At 43.7% G+C, this 23,946-nt stretch overlaps 1 protein-coding gene across 1 annotated transcript in view; it reads left to right on the forward strand.

Annotated features, from left to right (window-relative positions):
- Nucleotides 1-1,334: 1,334 nt before the first annotated feature.
- Nucleotides 1,335-23,946, forward strand: part of LMBR1 (limb development membrane protein 1) — a 180,233-nt gene continuing 157,621 nt past the window's right edge. The window contains exon 1 of the mRNA XM_040352705.1: nucleotides 1,335-1,687. Within this exon, the coding sequence (XP_040208639.1) occupies nucleotides 1,625-1,687 (63 nt within the window). The 5' untranslated portion in view covers nucleotides 1,335-1,624. The remainder of the gene's footprint in view (nucleotides 1,688-23,946) is intronic.

A 23,946-nucleotide genomic window follows, 5' to 3' on the forward strand; every position in this document is an offset into this window, starting at 1 on the left:
AATCCACCAGGTGCTTAGAATTTTCTTCCAGCAGGGGTCACTCTGCTCCATGGCTGTTTTTACATTCATTTTTACCCCCCCCCCCCGACATGTAAGGGGCCCCAAGTACTACCCCAGGCAACCATGCTTAGCTTCCATGTATAGACCGAGAACAGGCGCATTCAGGGTGAGAATAGGCTCTCTTTCAACCCTCTTGTACTTGTCACAGGCAGCCTGGCTCCGCCTTTTATTGACTTTAATACAAACAGCTGTGCCAGGGCTGTCATCAGGGGGGTACAGGCAGTACACCTGTAAGGGGCCCCGTGGCCCCAGGAGCCCGGATGGCATCCCCCATTTTTTTTTGATCGTCAGCACCCAAAGCCCCCCGACCTGTAAGGGGCCCGGTGGTCCCCAGGGACCCGGATTGGCATCCCCCATATTTTTTGTTCGTCAGCACCCAAAGCCCCCCCCGACTCTTAAGGGGCCCGGATGGCATCCCCCATATTTTTTTGATCGATAGCACCCAAAGCCACCCCCGACCTGTAAGGGGCCCGTGGTCCCCAGGGGCATGGATGGCATCCCCCATTTTTTTTTTTTTTTCATTCTTTCTTTTTGATCGTCAGCACCCAAAGCCCCCCCCCCCCCCCCCGACATGTAAGGGCCCGGATGGCATCCACCATTTTTTTCTTTGTTCGTCAGCACCCAAAGCCCCCCTGACATGTAAGGGGCCTGGATGGCATCCCCAATTTCTTTTTTGTTCGTCAGCACCCAATGCCCCCCTGACATTTAAGTGGTCCGGTGGTCCCCAGCCTGGCACCTGCAGAGCATTGCAACCATGACCAATACATGAGAGGCACCTGCAGAGCATTGCAACCATGACCAATACATGACAGGCACCTGCAGAGTATTGCAACCATGACCAATACATGACAGGCACCTGCAGAGCATTGCAACCATGACTAGTACTACTCCAGGCAATATTATGTGGTTCGAATAAAGTGTGATGAGCGCAATAAATTGTATGACAGTGTATCACTGAAATAATGTGACACTGATTAACTGTTGTTAGCACATTTATTTTCGTGCACCAGTTTTTGATTGATTGCACATTTATTTTCATTTAATTTTCACTATTGGCTAGCGCTTTAGTTTTCTTTTTTTCATTTAATATTATGTGGTTGTTTTGGAGGACTCCGAAGACCCACACGAACTTTCCATTTAGCGTGACACAGGGACAACCACCCGACTCTGATCACGTGTGGCGCTAGCACAGCCGTCATTGGCCTCCCGGCTCCCTCACAGCCTCCTCTCACTGCAGTACGCTGACTGACAGGAAAGGAGGAGGCGGGAAACGAAACGCTAGGACTCCGCCAATCAGGACGCGGAACAGAAACCACGACCCAGGGTTGCCCTGCCTCCGGGCCAATCAGCGGGCGCGTTACGAGCAGGCAGTGTGTGTGCCAGTGTTTTGGCCGGAGCGGTGTGTGAAGGGAGAAGAAGGAGTGGTGCGGAGCCCGGGGGAGGAGGGGGAGGCCGGGTCTTTGTTATTGTTGTTCCTCCCTGTGTGCCCGGACGGAGGAGGATGCTCTTCGGGGTCACCAGCAGTAGCAGCCATAGTCTGTGGTGGGCTCCAGCAATATGAAGGATGGACGAGGACGAGGTGACCATCAGAGAGCAGAACTTTCACAGCCAAGTTAGAGAATACATTGTGAGTATGAGCCTGACACATCCCCCCTCCTCACCGTGTCCCCTGTCATCACACACTTACCATGGGGACACCTCATAATAATCACTGACAGGGGGAGGAGCCCTGTGTGTGTCCAATCATTGTGCCGCTCTCAGCTCTCCTACAACACAGAACACATTGATCATCTGTGTATATTCACCCTACATTCACTCTGCAGGTGAATCTTCTAGGTCTGTATGTACAGTCAATCATTCACTGTCTGCCAATGACCCTTGCTTGATTCATATGTTCCTTTATCATTTATAACCCCCCCCCCTCCCCCCTATTCATTATAAGTCCATCTATACATACTGGACAGTCACCCTAAGGATCCCGGCTCATATACTGTGTGTGTGTGTGTGTGTATATGTGTGTGTGTGTGTATATATATATATATATATATTGGGAGACCATTACCTTACCAGCCTTTCCTTGTAGTGTGAGGGGAAACCCACACAAGTGCTGAGAGAACATGCAAACTCCATGCAGATAATGTCCTGGTTGGGAATTGGACTGAGCACCCCAGTGCTGCCACACACAACTGCTTTCTCTACTAATTCAAGTGAAATGGCAGTATTGTAACCACTTGAAGAGCAAAGCCTATTCTGACGCCATTAGGTAGATTCAGGTAGAATGGAATAAAGTTACGGCGGCGTAGCTTAGCGTGTTTAGGCTACGCCGCCGTAAGTTAGCTAGGCAAGTAATGATTCTCTATGTACTTGCCTGCTAATATACGGCGGCGTAGCCTAAAGCGGGCGGGCGTAAGGGCGGCGAATTCAAATGTGTGTTAGGGGGGCGTGTTTAATGGCAATAAGGCTTGACCTTACGTCTTTGACGTTTTTCCGTTACTGCGCATGCGCTGGGCACCTACATTTCCCAGTGTGCATTGCGGCTAAGTACGCCGCACGGGCCTATTGATTTTGACGTGGACGTAAACGACGTGAATCCCAATTCACGGACGACTTGCGCAAACGACGTAAAAAATTCGAATTTCGACGCGGGAACGGCGGCCATACTTGACGTTACTATTCCACTAGGGCCTAGCTCTAACTTTACGCGGCCTATCTCTTACATAAACGGCGTAAAAGTACTGCGTCGGCCGGGCGTACATTTGTGAATCGGCGTATCTCCTCATTTACATATTCTACGCCGACCGCAATGGAAGCGCCACCTACCGGCCATCCGAAATATTGCAATCTAAGATAGGACGGCGCAAGCCGTCGTATCTTAGATATGTTTAAGCGTATCTCTGTTTGAGCATACGCTTAAACTTCGGTCGGCGTAGATTCTGAGTTAGGCCGGCTTATCTACTGATAAGTCAGCCTAACTCTTACTGAATCTACCTATTTGTGTTTACATGTAAAAATGTGTTTTGTTTTTTTACTAGGAAGCCTCTTAGAACCCTCAAATATGTTTGTTTTTATATATATATATATATATATTTTAGCAGAGGCCTCCGAGAATAAAATGTTGGTTGTTGCGGTTTTTATGTCACATGGTATTCGCGCAGCATATTTTTTGAGAAAAACACTTTGAGTTTTATTGCAAAATAGCACAATCTATAACCCATTATTATAATTTTTTTTTTTTTTTAAATATAAGACCGGGTTCACACCAATGCGAATTGATTACGGGTTTATCCGCATCCAATTCGCATAACGTTATAAAATTCATTGATTTTAATGAGGCTGGTTCACATATGTGCGATGCATTGCCGAAAAAACGTGTACGTTTTCTAGGCATTGCGGTGCGGCTCAGGTGCAAATTCAGGCCCATTATCTTCTATGTGATTCGCAGATGTGTTCATTTCTCATAAGGATTTCTCTCATTCTCCTCAATACACTTCCTCCTCCCCCTCCCAGGTCTCCAAATTCGCAGCTAAAACAGAGATGGTCTGCTGAACAGCTCTCTTATCTCTTTGCAGAGATAACAGAGCTGGAATTCGCACCACACAAGTGTGAATCCAGCCTAAAATATGATGTTACGCCGAATACATAGATACCTTACCTGTCATGCTTTATAATTGCGAATACTTGTGAAATAGGGACAAGCTACAATACTTAACCACTTGCCGCCCGCCAATGACAAATTGACGTCGGCAAAGTGGTTGTAGAATCCTCATATGACGTCCTCAGGATTCTGAGCCGCTGCGCGCCCCCGGGGGCGCGCATCGCGGCGATCGTTGTTGCGGGGTGTCAGTCTGACACCCCGCAACACCGATCTCGGTAAAGAGTCTCTTACGGAGACTCTTTACCACGTGATCAGCTGTGTCCAACCACGGCTGATCACGATGTAAACAGGAAGAGCCGTTGATGGCTCTTCCTCACTCGTGTCTGACAGATGCGAGTAGAGGAGAGACGATCGGCGGCTCTCCTGACAGGGGGGGTTCGTGCTGATTGTTTATCAGCACAGCCCCCCCTTGGATCGCCACATGGACCACCAGGGAAGCCCACCCTGGACCACCAGGGAAGGGCAAAATAAAAAAAAAGAGGGGAAAAAAAAAAAAGATGCCAATCAGTGCCCACAAATGGGCACTGACTGGCAACATAAGTAAATCAGTGCCGCCCCACAGTGCCCATCTGTGCCACCCCACAGTGCCGCCTATGTGTGCCCATCAGTGCCGCCTATGTGTGCCCATCAGTGCCGCATACCAGCGCCGCCAATCAGTGCCACCTCATCTGTGCCCGTCAGTACTACCTCATCGATGTCCATCAGTGCCGCCATATCAGTGCCCGTAATTGAAAGAGAAAACTTACTTATTTGCAAAAAAATTACAGAAAAAAATAAAAACGTATTTTTTTTTCAAAATTTTCGGTCTTTTTTTAGTTGTTGCGCAAAAAAAAAAAATCGCAAAGGTGATCAAATACCACCAAAAGAAAGCTCTATTTGTGGGGAAAAAAGGACGCCAATTTTGTTTGGGTACAGTGTAGCATGACCGCACAATTGCCATTCAAAGTGCAACAGTGCTGAAAGCTGAAAATTGGCTTGGGCGGGAAGGTGCGTAAGTGCCTGGTATGGAAGTGGTTAAGAATCTCCCTAGGCGACGCCTTCAAATATTTTTACAGGTTACCAGTGGAAAGATAAAAAGGAGGTCTAGCGCTAGAATCAGTGATCTCACTATAACACTTGGGGCCGTACGTCATGTGTGGTGCACTGCAAACACTGTTTACATATGTGCGTGTGCAACCTACGTATGTGTTCAGCCCTTCTCACAAGCACAGGGGACCGAGCACTTTTTTTTCCCCATCATCATCATCATCATTATTATTATTATTATTATTATTATTATTATTATTATTATTATTATTAATAATAAAAAAAAAATATATATATATATATATATATATATATATATATATATATATATATATATATATATATATATATATATATATATATATATATATATATATATATATATATATATATATATATATATATATATATATATTCCTTTTTTTTTTTCTTAATTGTTTTTTGATCACTTTTATTGCTGTCATAAGGTGATGTAAACATCCCTTGTGACAGCAATAGGCAGCGACTGGAACTCTTTATGGAGATATTTTTGGTCGAACAGGTGTGCTGATTACCTCTCTCTTAGACCCCTTTCACACTGAGGAGTTTTTCAGGCAGTACAGCGCTAAAAATAGCGCCTGAAAAATCTCCTGCAAGCGGCATCTTTGGAGCAGTGAGAGGAGCGGTATGTACACCGCTCCTTCCCATTTAAAACAATGGGAAACCGCTGCAATACCGTTCCGCAATGCGCCTCTGCAGAGGTGCATTGCGGGTGGTATTAACCCTTTATCGGCCGCTAGCGGGGGTTAATACCGCACTGCTATCGGCCGAATCCCGCAGCAATTCCGATGGTATAGCGCCGCTATACCGCCTCCAGCCCCAGTGTGAAAGGGGCCTAAGGCTCAGTTCACATATATGCAAAGCCAGTGCGGATTCCCACATCGCATGTCACTCGCTGCGCGGTTCACACTGCCCTATGCGAGCTGTTACGGGTGTCAATAGAAAGATAATGAGACCCTCAGATCGGTTCACATCACAGTGCGAACTGTCAAATGGTGCAAAATCGGATCACATAGGTGTAAACACCCATGCGTTCCGATTCCAGTGTGGACCAAAATAAAGGGTCCTGCATAATTTTGGTGCGAATGCAATGCGATTTCAGCCATATAGTCTGTATGGCTGAACTTCGCATTGCGCGGACATCGCATGGGATCAGCACAGCAATGCGGTGCGAATCTCATGCAATGCCTGTCATCACATATATGTTGACCGGCATTTATTCCATTGATAACTACAAGTCTGTTTGCTGTGGTGGAGGATGGGACTTGTAGTTCACTCATTCACAGATATGTGTGAATGAATGTTGTGGCAGAGCCCCCACACAGCCATGCTGAATTCAAATGTGACATCTGCTGTGGGGGAGAAGAACCCCTGCCTGCTGTCATGGGGGATCTCTGTGAGTGATAAGCGGGTGTTTAGGAAAATGTCAGATGTTACACTATAATTACAGGTGTAAAGGTGAATTTGGTATAAAAAACTAAATTCACACTAGCACCATTTCTGAGAAGGGAACTACAGTGGTGCAGTTAAGCAGAAACTATCGGGCATTTAGAAGGCAATCCTGCTGCGTAAATTCCCTTTATTTCTTATTTTATATTGGGAAGTCAGGGGTGGTAAAATTGCAGCTCAGTGTCCTGTTTTTTTCACCGACCCTTAGCTACTCGTGTAAAACTGGCCTTGGGAATCGTTTGCACCATGTCAGTTCTGCATAGGTTATCACAGGCTGAACATCAGGTCATAATTGTTTTCAAGGTACGCTGTTCACATCATAATGCAGTGTTAAGGTGGGTTTTAAAGAAACGTAGAGATGTTGTTCCTTACAGCAGTACATAGAGATGAATAAAGTACTATATATATATATACACATTTTTTATTTTTGACACTTCAATGAAATAAAAAGGGGGAAAAAGTAAACTCTAAAATGCCTTGTAACGATGCATCACGCTGCCCCTACACAAGGTACATCAGCACACACATGTTTGAGCCGGTCAATAAACGATATCCTTCCTTTTTTAATTTTGTTTTATTTTTATAGTTTTCATGTGGGGGAAAGATTAGACATATGTACACCTCCAGCCATCATCTGTGCTACAAAAGAGGGACCGGTTGAGGGGTGGAAAAAAATGCAGCTAAACTGTGGGGTTTTAACAACCCCCCCTCCCCCCCCCAATTGCATCTGTAAATGACAACAACCCCCCTCCCCTTCTATTCATTGAAAGCATTGCAGTGGTCCCCAGGAGACTGTTGCCATCACTGTAGTATCTGTGACTACTTGCAGCTTACACAGCGATTGGTCAGGTGTGAGATGTTACTAATATAACTATGCAATAAAATAACATACCTAAACTTCAGCTTTTAAAGCATTTTTTATCAATCTGCAGCTTTAATAAGGTCCTTGTTAGGGCTCTTTCTGTTAACTAATCTCCTGTGTTGTGATTTTTTTTTTCAGTTTTAAACGTTTTTTTATTGAAAATAAAAAGAGGTACAATGCAACATATGCAATGCCTCAATACATTGCGACGAAAGTAAAGGTGGTCGCCCCTTTTACGCGGGACAGACCTCCAGTAGTGTACAGAGTAAAGATATGTCATACAGCAAATAACATTTGGTAAACAGTTCAACATCGGTTATAGACAATAAACCAGAGATCTGCCCTCTAACTTAGGAGCAGTGCGGGGTGCAAACTACTCAAAACCTACTTGTAGCAAGAATCTTGGCAAGCTTACTACAGGATGGAATATACCAGAGAAGCTAACAATCGGGGGCAAACAGAAATTACAGACAAAGACATATACGGACAGACATACAGACGGATTTGTGTTGTCCTATCACATGTGACCTTAGTGGAGAGCCACTCTAACGCACATTATACAGGCATGGTTCACTAATATCGCCATCTGTTAGTCAGTTCAGAATGATGCTTTTCAGTTGATATTGGAACAAGTGTATGGAGACAGCCAGTGGCTGGGTTGTAAAACCTCCTTGTGGTGAAAGGAGAATTTTATAAATTAACACAAAAGATAACTTTTTTTTTAATGCACAATACTTTAGCTAAATACAGTAATTGTCTTCCAGTTAGAGTTGAGATCTGCTATAAGCCAGACACATGAATTCAAAGTATCCTTATAGAAGAGTTGCCCAGGTACCCGTGACACATCCTGAAAACCTGACAGACAGGGACACTTGGGAATCGCGGAGAAGGATCTTGTCTCAAAATGCTAATAATTTGTTGTTGAAATCTATTTTTCCAGGCTATAAACCTGAGGGCAGAAATGTACTGATTCTTGCTGGTAGCTTCCCCTATGTGGCCACCTATTCCTCTTGATTGTGTAAAATATAAATAGATGGGGTTGTGCCGAGTAAATAGATGCCCAAAGTGTTAGGCCTTAAAGGAGTTGTAAAGGTAGAAAGTTTTTTTATCTCCTAATGCATTTTATGCATTAAGAGGAAAAACCCTTCTGTGTGTAGCAGCCTCCCCAATACTTACCTGAGCCCCATCTCTCTCCAGCGATGTCCACGAGTCCCTCAGCCATTCGGGACTCTCTGACTGGCTAAGATACAGCAGCGACACCATTGACTCCTACGGCTGTCAATCAAAATCAATTGGCCAATCAGGAGAGAGAGGGGCGGGGCCATACAACAGCTCCATGTTTGAATGAACACACGGAGCTGCAGCTCGGCTCCGGTGCCCCAATAGCAAGCTTCCTGCTGTGGGGGCACTCGCAGGAGTGAAATGGTGACAAACTTTGGTACCCTAAATTCTTCATAGGCGCAGCAATATGTAACATGTAGTGCAAGCGCAATTCCTGTATGTGGGTGCCCCCTATGTATGTGTGTGTGTGTGTATGGAGGCAGGTACAACATTTCGGGGTAGTTTTTTCCAGTAGTTGGGTGCCACTTAATTTTTTTTTACAGGTTTTCAGCGTAAAAAAAAATAAAAAAAAATAAAAAACTTTTGTTTAGAAGATGTATGTGATGTTGTAGTGACAGGTTCTCTTTAACTGCTTGTCCACCGGGCCTATTCTGGCACTTCTCTCCTTCATGTAAAAATCTAATTATTTTTTGGTAGAAAATTAATCAGAACCCTCAAACATTATATATTTTTTTTTTAGTAGACACCCTAGGGAATAAAGGGACAAAAAAGCGGCGCCCTCTAAGCGTAGTATAAAATTTAATAAATCTATTAAATTTTATACTACGCTTAGAGGCCGCCGCTTTTTTGTCCCTTTGTTTTGTTTCAGAAATTGCTTATTGGCAGCTGGCAGCCTTCTCAGCAAGAGTATATAGTGCATATACGCGCATTTATATATTTATGTTTCACCGCTTTATGAACTTCCTATGGACTGAACTTTTTCCTATCAATTATTCCCTTTTTTAAGATAGCTGTAACTGAATTTTCTCCCTTCCTGCCCCCCACATCCATTCCTCAGCTATCTTACGATTTTTATTGTATCTTTTATCTTTCACATCTCATTGGTGAGCGCTTGATTCCAATGTTTGTTTTATACCCTAGGGAATAAAATGGCGGTCATTGCAACTTTTTATCTCGCACAGTATTTGCGCAATAATTTTTCAAACACCTTTTTTGGGGGGAAAAAAACGGTTTCATGATTTAAAAAATAACAAAACAGCAAAGTTTGCCCAATTCTTTATATAATGTGAAAGATGATGTTACGGCGAGTAAATAGATACCCAACATGTCACGCTTTAAAATTGTGCACACTCATGGAATGGCGCCAAACTTCGGTACTTTAAAAATTTCCATGGGCGACATTTTAATTTGTTTTACAGGGTACTATTTTCGAGTTACAGAGGAGGTCTAGTGCTAGAATTGTTGCACACGCTCTAACACATGCAGCGATACCTCACATGTGGGGTTTGAACAGCGTTTACATATGTGGGCGGGACTTGCATGCTTGTTCGCTTCTGAGCGTGAGCTACCGGGGACAGGGGCGTTTTAAATATTATTTTTTTTGTAAACATCCCTTGTAATAGGAATCACTGTGACAGTTCCTCTTTATACAGTTCCTCTGTATAAGACGACCCCCTATATTTCCTGGAAAAATTGTGATTTTTGGGATATACTCACCGTATAAGACTACCCCCTTCCCACTAGTCTGTCTGGAAGCTGAGGGGTAGCCAGAACAACCGCTGACAGGACCAACCACTGACAGAAACAGGCATTTTTCAAATCCCACTGTGCCGTGCCATTCCATGCCTCCACTGTCCATCACATGCCTCCACTGTGCCAGCCAAGACGATCTCCCTACCTTATTTTTTTGCTGCGGACATCCATGTTTCAGGCTGTGGGCATCCATGATTCAAAAGCCGTGCCTCCTCCTCCAGACTGTTCCGGAACACTAATTTTCCAGCGGGGCCTCTGTTCAGTGTTCCGCCTATCACGGACGTCCTCTCGTCCGAGGATGAGAAGGCATCCATGATAGGCGGAACACTAAACAGAGGCCCTGCTGGGAAAATGAGTGTTCCACCTATCACGGAACAGTCTGAGGAGGAGGCACAGCTTTTAAATCATGGATGCTCGCAGCCTGAAACATGGATGTCCGCAGCCTGACGGAGACAGATCCGGCGGAAATAAGACGACCCCCCGACTTTGGATGCATTTTTTTTGCATCCAAAAGGTCGTCTTATACGCCGGCAAATACGGTGTGTGTATATATATATATATATATATATTCTCAGATGGTGTGTTTCAAAAAAATTAAGGCACTGGTGGCAGTGTTCTGAGTTAAAAATAGTTTTAAGATATACACCATTACATTAGGAGAGTGATGTAAATACTGTGGTGAGGAGGGGTGGGCAGCAAGGAGCCGCTCTGTGGAAGGGGGACGAGGAGATAATGATCATCATGCAACAAATTCTCATGTAATGCTTTTATTTATTTAGCATATAAAGTGTTAAATAAGTGTGTATTTTGAAATCGGCACATTTTTTCCCTCTATTTGCCAAACTTTAATTTCCCCCGAGAGTGTACTCTTCTCCCCTTCTCTTTTTTTTTTTTTTTTTTTTTTTAGCATTCACTAGTAATTTTGGTAATTCTTTGTTGTGTACTAAATGTTTACTCCACTCTACACCAAAAATGTGTATAATTGTGAGGCACAGGCTGACAGGACTGTGGTCAGTGTAGATGTGTCACCTAGGTTTCTTACCTTCACATGAGGGGCTCCAGGTTCTGTGACTGATGCTGAGAAAACACACTGTTTTCTCGAGAATCTTAATACATTCTGGACTGGGTCCTGGAACCTGGGGGCTTTATAGAGCTTTGGGTGGACTGAAGCCTCCATTTCTCATTGTTAGTCCCAGCTGTCCACAGGCCCTTATAGATGTATGCTGACGGATGCTCCGGACTCTCTCTTTCACTCTCTCTTTGCTGGTTGAACAGTTGACTGCTAACAGAACCCTATGGGTATGTTTACATTTATTGTTGGGAGCGGTAAAAATGTATGGTTGAGCTGTGTTTTCACAACCTCCACCGCCACTCGTGCTAAAGCTGTAAAGACAGCGGGCAGAAGTATTCACATGCTGTAGCTTCTCAATGTCAACTGTAGTTGAATACATGGCAAACTTTCAAGACACAAGAAGGCAGTCTGCCAACTCCTCACATTACATTGCAATCAGTATGGTAATAGACCTGATATATGGCTGGACAGTGGTGAATTCAAAACGATAGAAAATATCCCCCCAGCACAACCCAATTAACTGCATAGAGATAACACTTATCCCCAACCCCCCCCCCCCCCCTCCCCCAAATTAGGGGAGGTAAATCTGAATCACGGATAAATAAGTAGAAGAAGACATAGAAGAAATATAACAAATATCACATTATTAAAGCACTTAAAAAAAAAATATATATATATATATATATATATATATATATATATATATATATATATATATATATATATATATATATATATATATATATATATATATATATATATATATATATATATATCTATTTGTTAAAATCACAACATTCTTTCTCGCCCTCCCCTTGTCCCCAGAAAAGTTATAGGGAGAAAATTTTCCAATGGGGACACTAGTTCTGATGACCTGGGGGTCCCCAAGGAATTCCCTAAATATTCGCAGGGAAATCTTCACTGTGGGACACAGATGGTGAAAAAAAAAATTGACAGGCTATAACTCTCCCATACTCTATCCAAAATGGGGGGAAAAAAGGTTTTGTCTATAGTTCTACTTTAACCCTAATGCACACGGATTTTCCGTTGGAAAAAAATTGGATGGGTTTTCCAACGGAATGTTGGCTCAAACTTGGCTTGCATACACCATCTTCAAACTACGGCCCTCCAGTTGTTCAGGAACTACAATTCCCATCATGCCTAGTCATGTCAATGTGTTACAATGCCTCATGGAAAGTGTAGTTCTACAACAGCTGGAGGGCCGTAGGTTGAGGATCCCTGGCATACACAGTCACACCAAATTCTGCCCGGTGACGTACTACACTACAACGAGCCGAGAAAAATTAAGTTCAATGCTTCCGGCATGCATGTTTTTTTTTTTTTTTTTTTTTCCCTGTCGGAGCTCCATACAGACGAACGGATTTTCCAATAGGAAATGTTTCCGTCTGAAAAATTGAGAACCTGCTTTCTATCTAAGTCCCCCTGGAAATTCCGACAGAAAAAGTTCGATGGGGCATACACACAGTCGGAATATCTGATGAAAAGCTCCCATCGGAAATTCCAACCATGTGTACGCGGCATAACTACTATTAAAATTGTTCCCTATCACCTCCCAACACGTATACCTATGTAAGAAAGATATGGTACTTGCCTATTTTCAGGGCGCTCTGGTCCTGTGACCAGCATGGCTGTAGAGGAGAGAAGGGTGCAGTGACAACACACGGACCTTTGAAGCCCATGGGTGACGTCGCTGCCTCAGACTTTACAATCTGTTGTTGGAGCGCTTTCTCCTCTCCCCTGCAGTGTAGCTGGGACCGAAAGTGGGCTGAAGAAGTATACAGATCTTTCTAAAGGCCCGTACACAATTGTCCGACGGACGTGTTCTGTCGGATAATCCGACCGTCTGTATGTTCCATCGGACAATTGTTGGAATTTCGGACAGCAAATGTTGGCTGTGCATGCTCTCAAATTGTCCAACAATAATGTGTTTTTCTTCGGATCATCCCATCACGTGTACACAAATCCATCGGAGTAAAATCCAAAGTACAAACACGCATGCTCCGAACCAATGATAAATATCAGACAACAATAGCAGTAGTTGCCTAAAGGGTGGTGGTAAAGAGCTGAAAAAACATGTGGTTTGGTGCATATTGGCTGAAAATGTTCTGCTGTGTGTATGCATACCAAGTTCACGGCCAACGCCCCCTTAGAACAAAAATCCACGGAAAAGTCCGATGTAAATCCGACCGTGTGTGCGCGAGGCCTTACACAGGTTAGTAAGTCTGGACGGGGTAGGGGATAGTTTTAAGAGTAGTTAGGGTTAAGCCCTGACTTCCACTTTAATAATGGCAACAATTAATTTCCTGTAGAACATTCACCAAGGTATGAAAGGGTTAACCTGTCCGAAGGACCCAATGCCAAACTGAGTTTTTGTCTGAATTTGTTGAGCCCGAGAGAAAGTTCTTCTCTGCATTCCTGCTGTGTTCAATGTAGATAGAAACCTGATACATTATTTCTCCTGCGATTAATGCAGTTATTGTGTTTTTTTTTTCCCCTTGATAAATGTACACACATTAATCACAGGAGAAATAATGTATCAGGTTTCTATCTACATTGAACACAGCAGGAAGTCCGAGAAGAACTTTCTCTCAGGCTCAACCAATTCAGACAACAACTCAGTTTGGCATTGGGTCCTTCGGACAGGTTAACCCTGATATGATTCAACACAAATGTGTTTTCAATACAGTTACATAAAAACAAATCGTAGCTTGCAGTTACATTAGTACAGCATTCTCTTACAGATTCATCGGCTGTTCTTGCTAATCTCCCTAATGTGTGTAATCTCTCCCAAGTATACACTGTATGCTTCACAGCCACTGCAAACATTATTGCTAAGAAACAGCCAAACTGTGGAGTAGGCTTGTCGATACAAAAAGTAAATGATGTAAAAATTGAATCGCTAACCATACTGAAGATCATTGGAAGGTTTTGCCATACTGTGTCCTTTCACATTACCAGACTGATTGTAATGTAATGTGGAGCTGGCAGGCAGTCCTCTTGTTTCTTGAAGGTTTGCTATGTTTTTTTTTATGAAAATCAATTGAAGTGTAGTAAAGTAGTATAGTCCAATGTAGTATAGTCCGGTTAGATAATTGATATTTAGTTATTATGATGATATAAGTTTTATGTTCCGCAGCAACACAAGTTCTCCAGAGAGAGACCCTTTATTTTGACTTCCAGCACAGAATAAAGTCCAATACTTGCAACAGGTGACAAAATCCAACAGAGTAAATATGACTTAGAGTAGTAGCTTTAGAGTCCCATCTTTTTCTAGACCTTTGCCTTCATATCCATGGGGATATAACAAGACACGACTGGATGGCCGCTTATATTGCCTATCCACTGAATGGCTGAGCAATTTGATTGGCCGTCTTTGATCTACATTCTGTCTTTCAGAGTGACAGATAATGACCCCCAGCCGGAGATGGCTGCAGTCATCAACTGTCCTAATTTGCATTCTTGCATATCAACATCAACAAGTCCCCTTTAATAAGTGCAATTATAATTACCGGTACCAATGTAACCTGCACAACCTTTAACACCCTTTTTATGTGTAAAATGAACTTGTCCTGGATTCTTGCATATTAACATCAACAAATCCCCTTTGATGTGCAATTAGATTACAAATACCAAACGTGGCCTGAGCACAGTTTTGATGTGTAAAATAGACTTGTCCCAGATTCTTGCATATTAACGTCAACAAGTCCCCTTTGATATGGCCTAGTCTAAGGCCCCTTTCACACAGGGAGGAATCTGCTTTGCTCAGTAGGAGATCTGTCCGCTGATCCCCTGCTGAGCGTGAGGATGACAGGTCTGCGTCCGCTCAGTTTATGCAGCGTGGATACGGACACAGCCTATGCACTATGGGTGGTCGGGTGTAAATGGATCAGCTGTCTGTTTACACCTGACTGTCCTCCGATTCGCCTAGATGTAGGGGAAGGGATCCTCCTTTGTGGTATTTTTTATTTTTTTTTGCTTTTTTTAATTTATTATTTTAAACACAAAAAAAAAAACATTATTTTAGTAGACACAAGTCTGTTTACACTCACCAGTCCATAAAGATACTTGGACCAATCTGATCAGGTCTGCCTGAAAAACTGACAGGTGGACCTGATCGGCTCACATATGTGAAAGGGGCCCAAGGCTTCAGATATAGAGAAAAGAGGACATTTGTTTTGTCTTTGGAGGTTTCAGCCAAAGAGCATTTAGGCTTCTGTCAATGACAGCTGGACATGCAGCAGCTGGCTTCAAATAGATGTGAGCCCTAACTGAATGGCTTGTAGTTTGCTAAGGCACTATGAGGGGAATTTACTAAGCAGCTGTGCATGGCAACCAATTACAGTGCCTTGAAAAAGTATTCATACCCCTTGAAATTTTCCGCATTTTGTCATGTTATTTCCGAAAACGTAAATTAATTTTATGTGATAGACCAACACAATGTGGCACATAATTGTGAAGTGGAAGGAAAATGATAAATAGTTTTCAAAATGTTTTACAAATAAATTATCTGAAAAGTGTGGCGTGCATTTGTATTCGGCCTCCTTTAGCCTAGGTTCACATTGGATCGATTTGTCATGCGATTTATGAGATCAAATCGCATTACAAGTCGCAGCCTAGTGGAGACAATGGCACTATTCCAATAGGTTCTACACTAATTTTGCGGCGCCGCACCGATTTGCAAAAGTAGTTCCTGCACTACTTTTGACAATTTCAGGTGCGACTTCAATTGACATCTTTGCATGAAGCTACACAGATGTCTATCAAGTAGCACCTGAATTTGCGCTGACCTTGCTACTTTGAAATCGTGATACTTCAAATGAAGTAGCACAATTTCAAAGTAGCAGCAATGTGAACCAGGGCTGACTCTGATAACTTTAACTAAAGTCTAGTGGAACCAATTGCCTTCAGAAAGTCACCTCATTGGTAAAACGTGTGTAATTTAATCTCGATATAAATACCGCAGTTCTGTGAAACCCTCAGGTTTGTTAGAGATCTTTAGTGAGCAAACCGCATCATGAAGGACAATGAACACACCAGACAGGTCAGGGATAAAGTTGTGGAGAAGTTTAATTAAATATCCCAAGCGTTGAACATCTCACTGAGCACTGTTCAATCCATCATCCGAAAATGGGAAAGAGTATGGGACAAATGCAAACCTACCAAGTCATGGCCGTCCACCTAAACTGATAGGCCGGGCAAGGAGAGCATTAATCAGAGAAACAGACACGAGGCCCATGGTAACTCTGGAGGAGCTGCAGAGATCCACAGCTCAGGTGGGAGAATCTGTCCACAGGACAATTATTAGTCGTGCACTCCACAAATCTGGTCTTTATGGAAGAGTGGCAAGAAGAAAGACATTGTTGAAAGAAAGCCATAAGAAGTCCCGTTTGCAAGAAACCATGTGGGGGACACAGCAAACATGTGGAAGAAGGTGTTCTGGTCAGATGAGACCAAAATTTCACTCTTTGGCCTAAAAGCAAAATGGAAAACTAACACTGCACATCACCCCAAACACACCATCCGTGAAACATGGTGGTGGTGACAGCATCATGTTGTGGGGATGCTTTTCTTTAGCAGGGAAGCTGGTCAGAGTTAATTGAAAGATGGATGGAGCCAAATACAGGGCAATCTTGGAATGTTGGTCTTCAAAAGACTTGAGACTGGGACGAAGGTTCACCTTCCAGCAGGACAATGACCCTAAACATACAGCCAGAGCTACAATGGAATGGTTTAGATCAAAGCATATTCATGTGTTTGAAATGGCCCAGTCAAAGTCCAGACCTAAATCCAATTGAGAATCTGTGACAAGACATGAAAATTGCTGTTCATAGACGCTCTCCATCCAATCTGGCAGAGCCTGAACTATTTTGCAAAGAAGAATGGGCACAAATGGCACTCTCTAGCCAGGTCTCTGCCAGCTTTACACCCCCAAAAAGACTTGCAGCGAAAGGTGGTCCTACAAAGTATTGACTCAGGAGGTTGAATACAAATTCACACCACACTTTTTACATATTTATTTGTAAAAAAAAAAAAATGAAAAACATTTATAATTTTCCTTCCACTTCACAATTACGTGTCGCTTTGTGTTGGTCTATCGCATAAAATCCCAATAAAATACATTTACGTTTTTGGCTGTAACATGAGAAAATGTGGGAAATTTCAAGGGGTATGAATACTTTTTCAAGGCACTGTAGCTTTTAGGTTTCAAAGCCTCCAAGAAAGCTGCCATCTTAGCCTCTGTTTGATTTGCAGTTGCCATGGTGCTGCCAAATGTGATCAGCAATGATTCCAACCATTTGATGGCTAGACAATTTTGTTTAGCGCTAATATAAGCACGCTGATAACATGCCTTGAATGCAACTATTTTGTGAAACCTTTCAACGAGTGAGTTTAGTTCTATTTTAAAGGAGAAGTATGGCCAAAGCTTTTTTTTATTGTTTGCAATTTCTTTTTGCACTCCTGTGACCCAGAGTCAGCGTAAAGGGATACTGCCTGCAATTAGCTGACAGAGCAGAGGCGTGCCAAGCTCGGAAGGATAGGGGGATCGTGGATCTACCCTGTTGCTTAATTGATTTGACAGCTAGATCTGCTTTTTAGCAAGTGGCTGGGATCCAGAGCCAGTCGTGCCTGCCCTTGGCCCAGCCTGGTACTCCAGTGAGCACTGGAGGTGCAGAGTGGTGACTGACAATACCTCTTTCTGCTTGGAGCAGACCCAGAACTGAATGATCATTTAGTTCTCTATAGTAGAGTCAGTATGGGACAGCTGCAACATCATGCAAATGCTGCAGCATTGAGGCGAGTATAAATGTGGTGGGGTCCCCCCCACCCCCAAAAGCCCGTACTTCTCCTTTTTTAAAGTAATATTAACCACTTCAATACTGGGCACGTTCACCCCCTTCCTGCACAAGCCATTTTTCAGTTTTCACTGCTTTCGCACTTTGACAATTGCGTGGCCATGCAACACTGTACCCATATGAAATCTTAATCATTGTTTTTAGACAGAGAATTTTCTTTTGGTGGTATTTGATCACCACCAGGTTTATTTTATTTTTATATTTTTTATTAGCTTCTGTTACAAAATTTTGCAAATAAGTAATCTTTCTTCTTCACTGGTGGGCGCTGATGAGACTGCTCTGGTGGGCGCTGATGAGACTGCTCTGGTGGGCGCTGATGAGACTGCTCTGGTGGGCGCTGATGAGACTGCTCTGGTGGGCGCTGATGAGACTGCTCTGGTGGGCGCTGATGAGACTGCTCTGGTGGGCGCTGATGAGACTGCTCTGGTGGGCGCTGATGAGACTGCTCTGGTGGGCGCTGATGAGACTGCTCTGGTGGGCGCTGATGAGACTGCTCTGGTGGCCGCTGATGAGACTGCTCTGGTGGCCGCTGATGAGACTGCTCTGGTGGGCGCTGATGAGACTGCTCTGGTGGCCGCTGATGAGACTGCTCTGGTGGCCGCTGATGAGACTGCTCTGGTGGCCGCTGATGAGACTGCTCTGGTGGCCGCTGATGAGACTGCTCTGGTGGCCGCTGATGAGACTGCTCTGGTGGGCGCTGATGAGACTGCTCTGGTGGCCGCTGATGAGACTGCTCTGGTGGCCGCTGATGAGACTGCTCTGGTGGCCGCTGATGAGACTGCTCTGGTGGCCGCTGATGAGACTGCTCTGGTGGCCGCTGATGAGACTGCTCTGGTGGCCGCTGATGAGACTGCTCTGGTGGCCGCTGATGAGACTGCTCTGGTGGCCGCTGATGAGGCTCCTCTGGTGGGCGCAGATAAGCAGCACTGATGGGCTGCACTGATTATCGGTGTAAATGTGCCCTGTCAGAATTGCTGCTTACCGGATTTCCTTTCCTCGTGCCTCGAACTTATCCTTTTAAAAGTTCATAATGTTTGTTATTTTAAAACGAAAAAATTGTTCTACTTGCCTGCTCTGTGCATCGGTTTTGCACAGAGCAGAATAAATAAATAAATAGTGCAGCGCAAGTGAATATTATGCCTAAAAATTCAAATAATCAAAAATATTATATTTTTTTCCAGCGCTGAATCACTTTATTACTTTTTGCACAGAGCAGCCCAGATCCTCCTTCTTGGCTTCCCCGCTAGCACTCCTGGCTTCAACGTGCCCCCATAGCAAGCCACTTGCTATGGGAGCACTTGTGCATGCTCACTCATGATCCCTGCTGTGTGTGTCCCTGCTCCCTTGTTGCTGGCTCTGATTGACAGCAGCGGAAGCCAATGGCTCCTGTTGCTGTATCTGAGCCAATGAGGAGACGGAGAGCCTCTGCTCTCGTGCACATCTCTGGATCAAGATAGGGTTCAGGTATGTATTTGGGGGTGGCTTTAACTGAACAAGCTGAACCTAGAAGCTGACTGGTTACCATACACAACTATTTCTGTCTGCCCCAGTTTTAACAAATCCCTCCTCATGTATCGTACACATTGCCATGTTTTTCTTTTATAAAATGTCCACCTTTTGCATCCTACTTCCCTTTCCTACTTCCCTTTTTTTTTTTTTTTTTTCATCCCAGTTTCTGACCTCTTTTGTCTTCCAAAGAAGAAATACTTGCATATTAAACATGTAGATTTTCAATCTTCATATAAATTGCAAGAACTAGCAACAACAATTCAGAGGCGTAGGGTGAATTATACAATGCATGTTGGAGAATGAATATTATGTAATATACAACACCATGTATATTTTGGAGCAGCATAAATTATTTAGTGTACTGTACAGTGTTTATTGAAGCAATTTTCTGTAACAGAAAACATTATCACCATTTTTATAGCATAACGAGCTGTGCTGTGGTCAGTGTGGATGTCAGGTAGTCAGTGGTGAATTTTATACCATATTGCATTAGCGGGCTCAACACTGACTGCGGCTTATACAACCCTGACAGAATTGCTTGGTAGCTGCCACCAAATGTGCCTTTAACCTCCCTGGCGGTATGATTCTTTCAGAAAAAACATGCTGAAAGCGGTACCATTATTTGCAAGGAAATTTGGCGTTTTATACTGTAGGCCTGTAATTTTTAGAAATAACTCACTTAAATCTGACCAAACAAGATTCTAATAGGCATCCCGGGTATGACATTTTTTTAAAAACAAAATTATAAATTATAATATAATAAATAATTATAAATAATTATAACAAATAATAATATAATTATAATAAAAATTATTCAATAATGTAATAAAATCAAAATCACTGAAATTTTCTCAGTTGCAGAATTGTCGCTGTCATTATTTTTTTTATTTTTTTTTTTTATGACGAATTTCCCCACAAATCGCTATCGCTCAATTCTGCAAGTGATTATTATTTATTATCGCTGTTTTTTAGCTGATCTAAAACCATTTTTGACATAAAGGGACACTTTTGGTTGCTATGGACAATCTACAGTTTGCAGGGAGAAAGAAACGTTTTTTTATTATATAAAATGACATGTAGGGCACTGGGCAGACCACTAGGGACAAAGGGTGTGTGTTTTTTTTACATACAGTACTGTAATCTATAAGATCACAGTATACTGTATGTAAAGTGTTTTGTTTACTTTTTTGAATTAGGCGCCGTTCTGTCCCCGTGCGTCGTAACGTCGCAGGGAACGGAGATCGGCGATACACAGAGGCACTGTGTGAATCGAGCGAGGTCCCGCTTGCTCACACAGCGCGGTGGCATCGCTGGATCCAGGGACAAGGTAAGTAAACACTCCCTGTGGATCTAGCGAGGCAAGCCCGAGTCTGACTCGGGGTTAACGCTCGCAGAAGGAAAATCTAACCCAGAGTCAGACTCGGGAATACCGCCAGGCAGGTTAATAATCGTGTGAACGGTTGTTCCCCAAAAAGAAGCAGGAGCTTCTTTTGGGCAACAAACGCACATAGGGGAGCCAATTCAGAATACACAGATCAGTGCCCCAAGTTTCTGCCAGCAGGACTGATTGAGCGAGATAATACTGACAGGGTGGCCACAAATAAATCAATATTCATGCTGGTCCATGCTGAACCGTCTGAATTTCGATCCACCTATGACCAGCTTAACCGCTTGCCGACCATTGCACGACGATATACATCAGCAGAATGGCACGAGCAGCCAGAAGGACGTATATATTCGTCCCCTATAAGAAGCGGCATTGTGGACGCTTGAGCTCAACTGCGGACTCGATCATCTCGCGGTGAGGACGAACAGGGAAATGCTGATGTAAATAAGCATTTCTCCAGTCTTCCTAGTGACGAGGACACTGATCACAGCTTCCTGTAATCGGAAGCGGTGATCAGTGTTGTCACACACACAGCCCATCCCCCCTACAGTTAGAAGCACTCCCTAGGACACACTTAACCCCTTCAGCGCCACCTAGTGGTTAACCCCTTCACTGCCAGTGTCATTTTCACAGTTATCTGCATTTTTATAGCCATGATGGCTGTAAAAATGACTGGTCCCAAAAATGTGTCAAATGTGTCCGCCATAAAGTCGCAGTCACAATAAAAATCGCAGTTCGCCGCCATTACTAGTAAAAAAAAAAAAATGCATAAATCTATCCCCTATTTTGTAGATGCTATAACTTTTGCGCAAACCAATCAATATATGCTTATTGCCTTTTTTTTTTTTTTTTTACCAAAAATATGTAGAAGAATATCTCGGCCTAAACTGGGGGGTATTTATTATAGTAAAAAAGATTGATTTTTTTTTTTTTTAAATTTTCGCTCCTATTTTTGCTTAAAGCGCAAAAAATTAAAACCGCAGAAAGCTCCATTTGTGGAAAAAAAAGACGTAAATTTTGTTTGGGAGCCATGTCGCACGACTGCACAATTGTTAGTTAAAGCGACACAGTGCCAAATCTCAAAAAGTGCTCTAGTCTTTGACCAGCGATATGGTCTGGGGCTGAAGTGGTTAAAGAGGAGCTCCGTCAGAAAAAATTGAAAGTCATTAGCTACAAAAACTCTCATTAGTCGAGAAATCCAGTGGAAACTCAACCAAGCTGATTTTTTAATTGGGTGCTTGCATCGTTGACTAAGGGAAACAGTCAGTGAAGCCTTGCAGGGGGGGGGGGAAATGTGGTAGCGGGTACCTGTCAAAACCAGATACCCACTCCCCCCCTTCCCCCAAAAGGTGCCAAAAGTGGAGCTTCACCTTTTGGGTGGAGCTCCACTTTAAGCAGCTGGGAGGAATAGGATGTTATTAGTAGCACAGTAATCCCTTAATAAGAAAAAGAAAAAAAAAAAACCTATATATAATTTTGTATGTGTGTCATTTATTAATATGTGTTGCCCCAACATTAATGACGACAAGGAGGTACTGGAATTTGTAAATCCATTTCTTTGACTGCAATTGATTCCTACAAGCCAAGATTCATTTGTCTCAAGGTATTCCAAGTATTTTAGTAATAGGATTTGAACTCCCAAATCCCAAATGACAAAAATGTTGATCTCATAGCTATTTGCAGGAAGTGGAGCGACAAGACTGTGTGATGCAGCAGATAGAGGGCACTGGGCAATGCATTTTGGGAAGAGGGTTGTCCTCCATGATGGCGTGGTGCTTCTTGTGATGATAGGAGGTGAATGGGAGGATCCAGATTATACGTCTAGTATGTGTAATACCAAGAGTGGGATACAAGCTATCTGGTGAGTGAGGGGGATTTGGTTTAAAGTCCTAAACACTCCTATCCTAGCTCCATCTTGGCCTCTGTTTGATCAGCTGTTGCCATGGTTTTGCACATATGATTATCTATGACACCAGCCATTGATTGCTTGACAGCTCAGTTGAGAACACAGACAGCTGTGTCGGATATCATTCATGGCGAATCTTGAATGTAACTGTTTTGCACTCCTGTAACCCGTTTCCAGTTGACGGCTGAAGTCACAGAGCCAGTCCAGGCTGAGGAAAGGTTGTGACAATATGTTTGGGATCCGCCCACAACCCTGGTCCGGCTCCTGGCTCAGCCTCTCAGTGAGCCACTTAGAGCCTGAGCCAGCCAATCGCGCCCCTCCACATCCCTGCATTCTAGTGAGCGTGCGGGGGGGGGGGGGGGGGTGGTGTCAAAGTGGAGAGCCAGTGACTGACAGTCACCAGCTCTCTGCTTGCAGAGCTCTGAGAACCAAGCGATCAGCAGTCTTAGAGCCCGTGGGAGACTGATGCAGCATCTACCTAGGTAAGTATAATTCTTGGGGCAAAAAAATAAATACAATTTATGTGGAACTAAATGGGGCTAAGCGTAACTTTTTTTAGCGGCCCCTTAACAGCATCTTCTTCTGGATGCCGGTCTGTCTTTGACCGACTTCATTAGCTGCTGTTGGATGACATCACACGGACTGTGTCGGTAATGTAAGCTGAGCTGCACCTGAAAACAGGCAGGTATGTGTATTTTATTGCGGAAGAGGCATTTCACAGCGGAATTTTAGTTTTGCTTTAAATGGAGAAATATGACTGAGTGCAAGTGACATATCTAAGGCCCCATACACACGAGAGGATTTATCCGCGGATACGGTTCAGCGGACCGTATCCGCGGATAAATCCTCTCGAGGATTTGCGCGGATTTCCATGCGATGGAGTGTACTCACCATCGAATCGAAATCCGCGCCGAAATCCTCTGGCGATGACGTGTCGCGCCGTCGCCGCGATTATGACGCGGCGACGTGCGCGACGCTGTCATATAAGGAATTCCACGCATGCGTCGAATCATTACGACGCATGCGGGGGGATCCCTTCGGACGGATGGATCCGGTGAGTCTGTACAGACCAGCGGATCCATCCGTTGGGATGGATTCCAGCGGATAGATTTGATAGCATGTCATCAAATATTTATCCGCTGGAAATCCATCCCAGGGGATAAATATCCGCGGAAACAGATCCGCTGGAGTGTACACACCATAGGATCTATCCGCTGAAACCCATTCGCTGGGATTTTTCAGCGGATGGATTCTATCGTGTGTATGGGGCCTTAGAGTGGAAGGGTGTTAGG

Source organism: Rana temporaria, chromosome 5 (genome assembly GCF_905171775.1).
Source record: "Rana temporaria chromosome 5, aRanTem1.1, whole genome shotgun sequence".
Classification (NCBI taxonomy): Eukaryota; Metazoa; Chordata; class Amphibia; order Anura; family Ranidae; genus Rana; species Rana temporaria.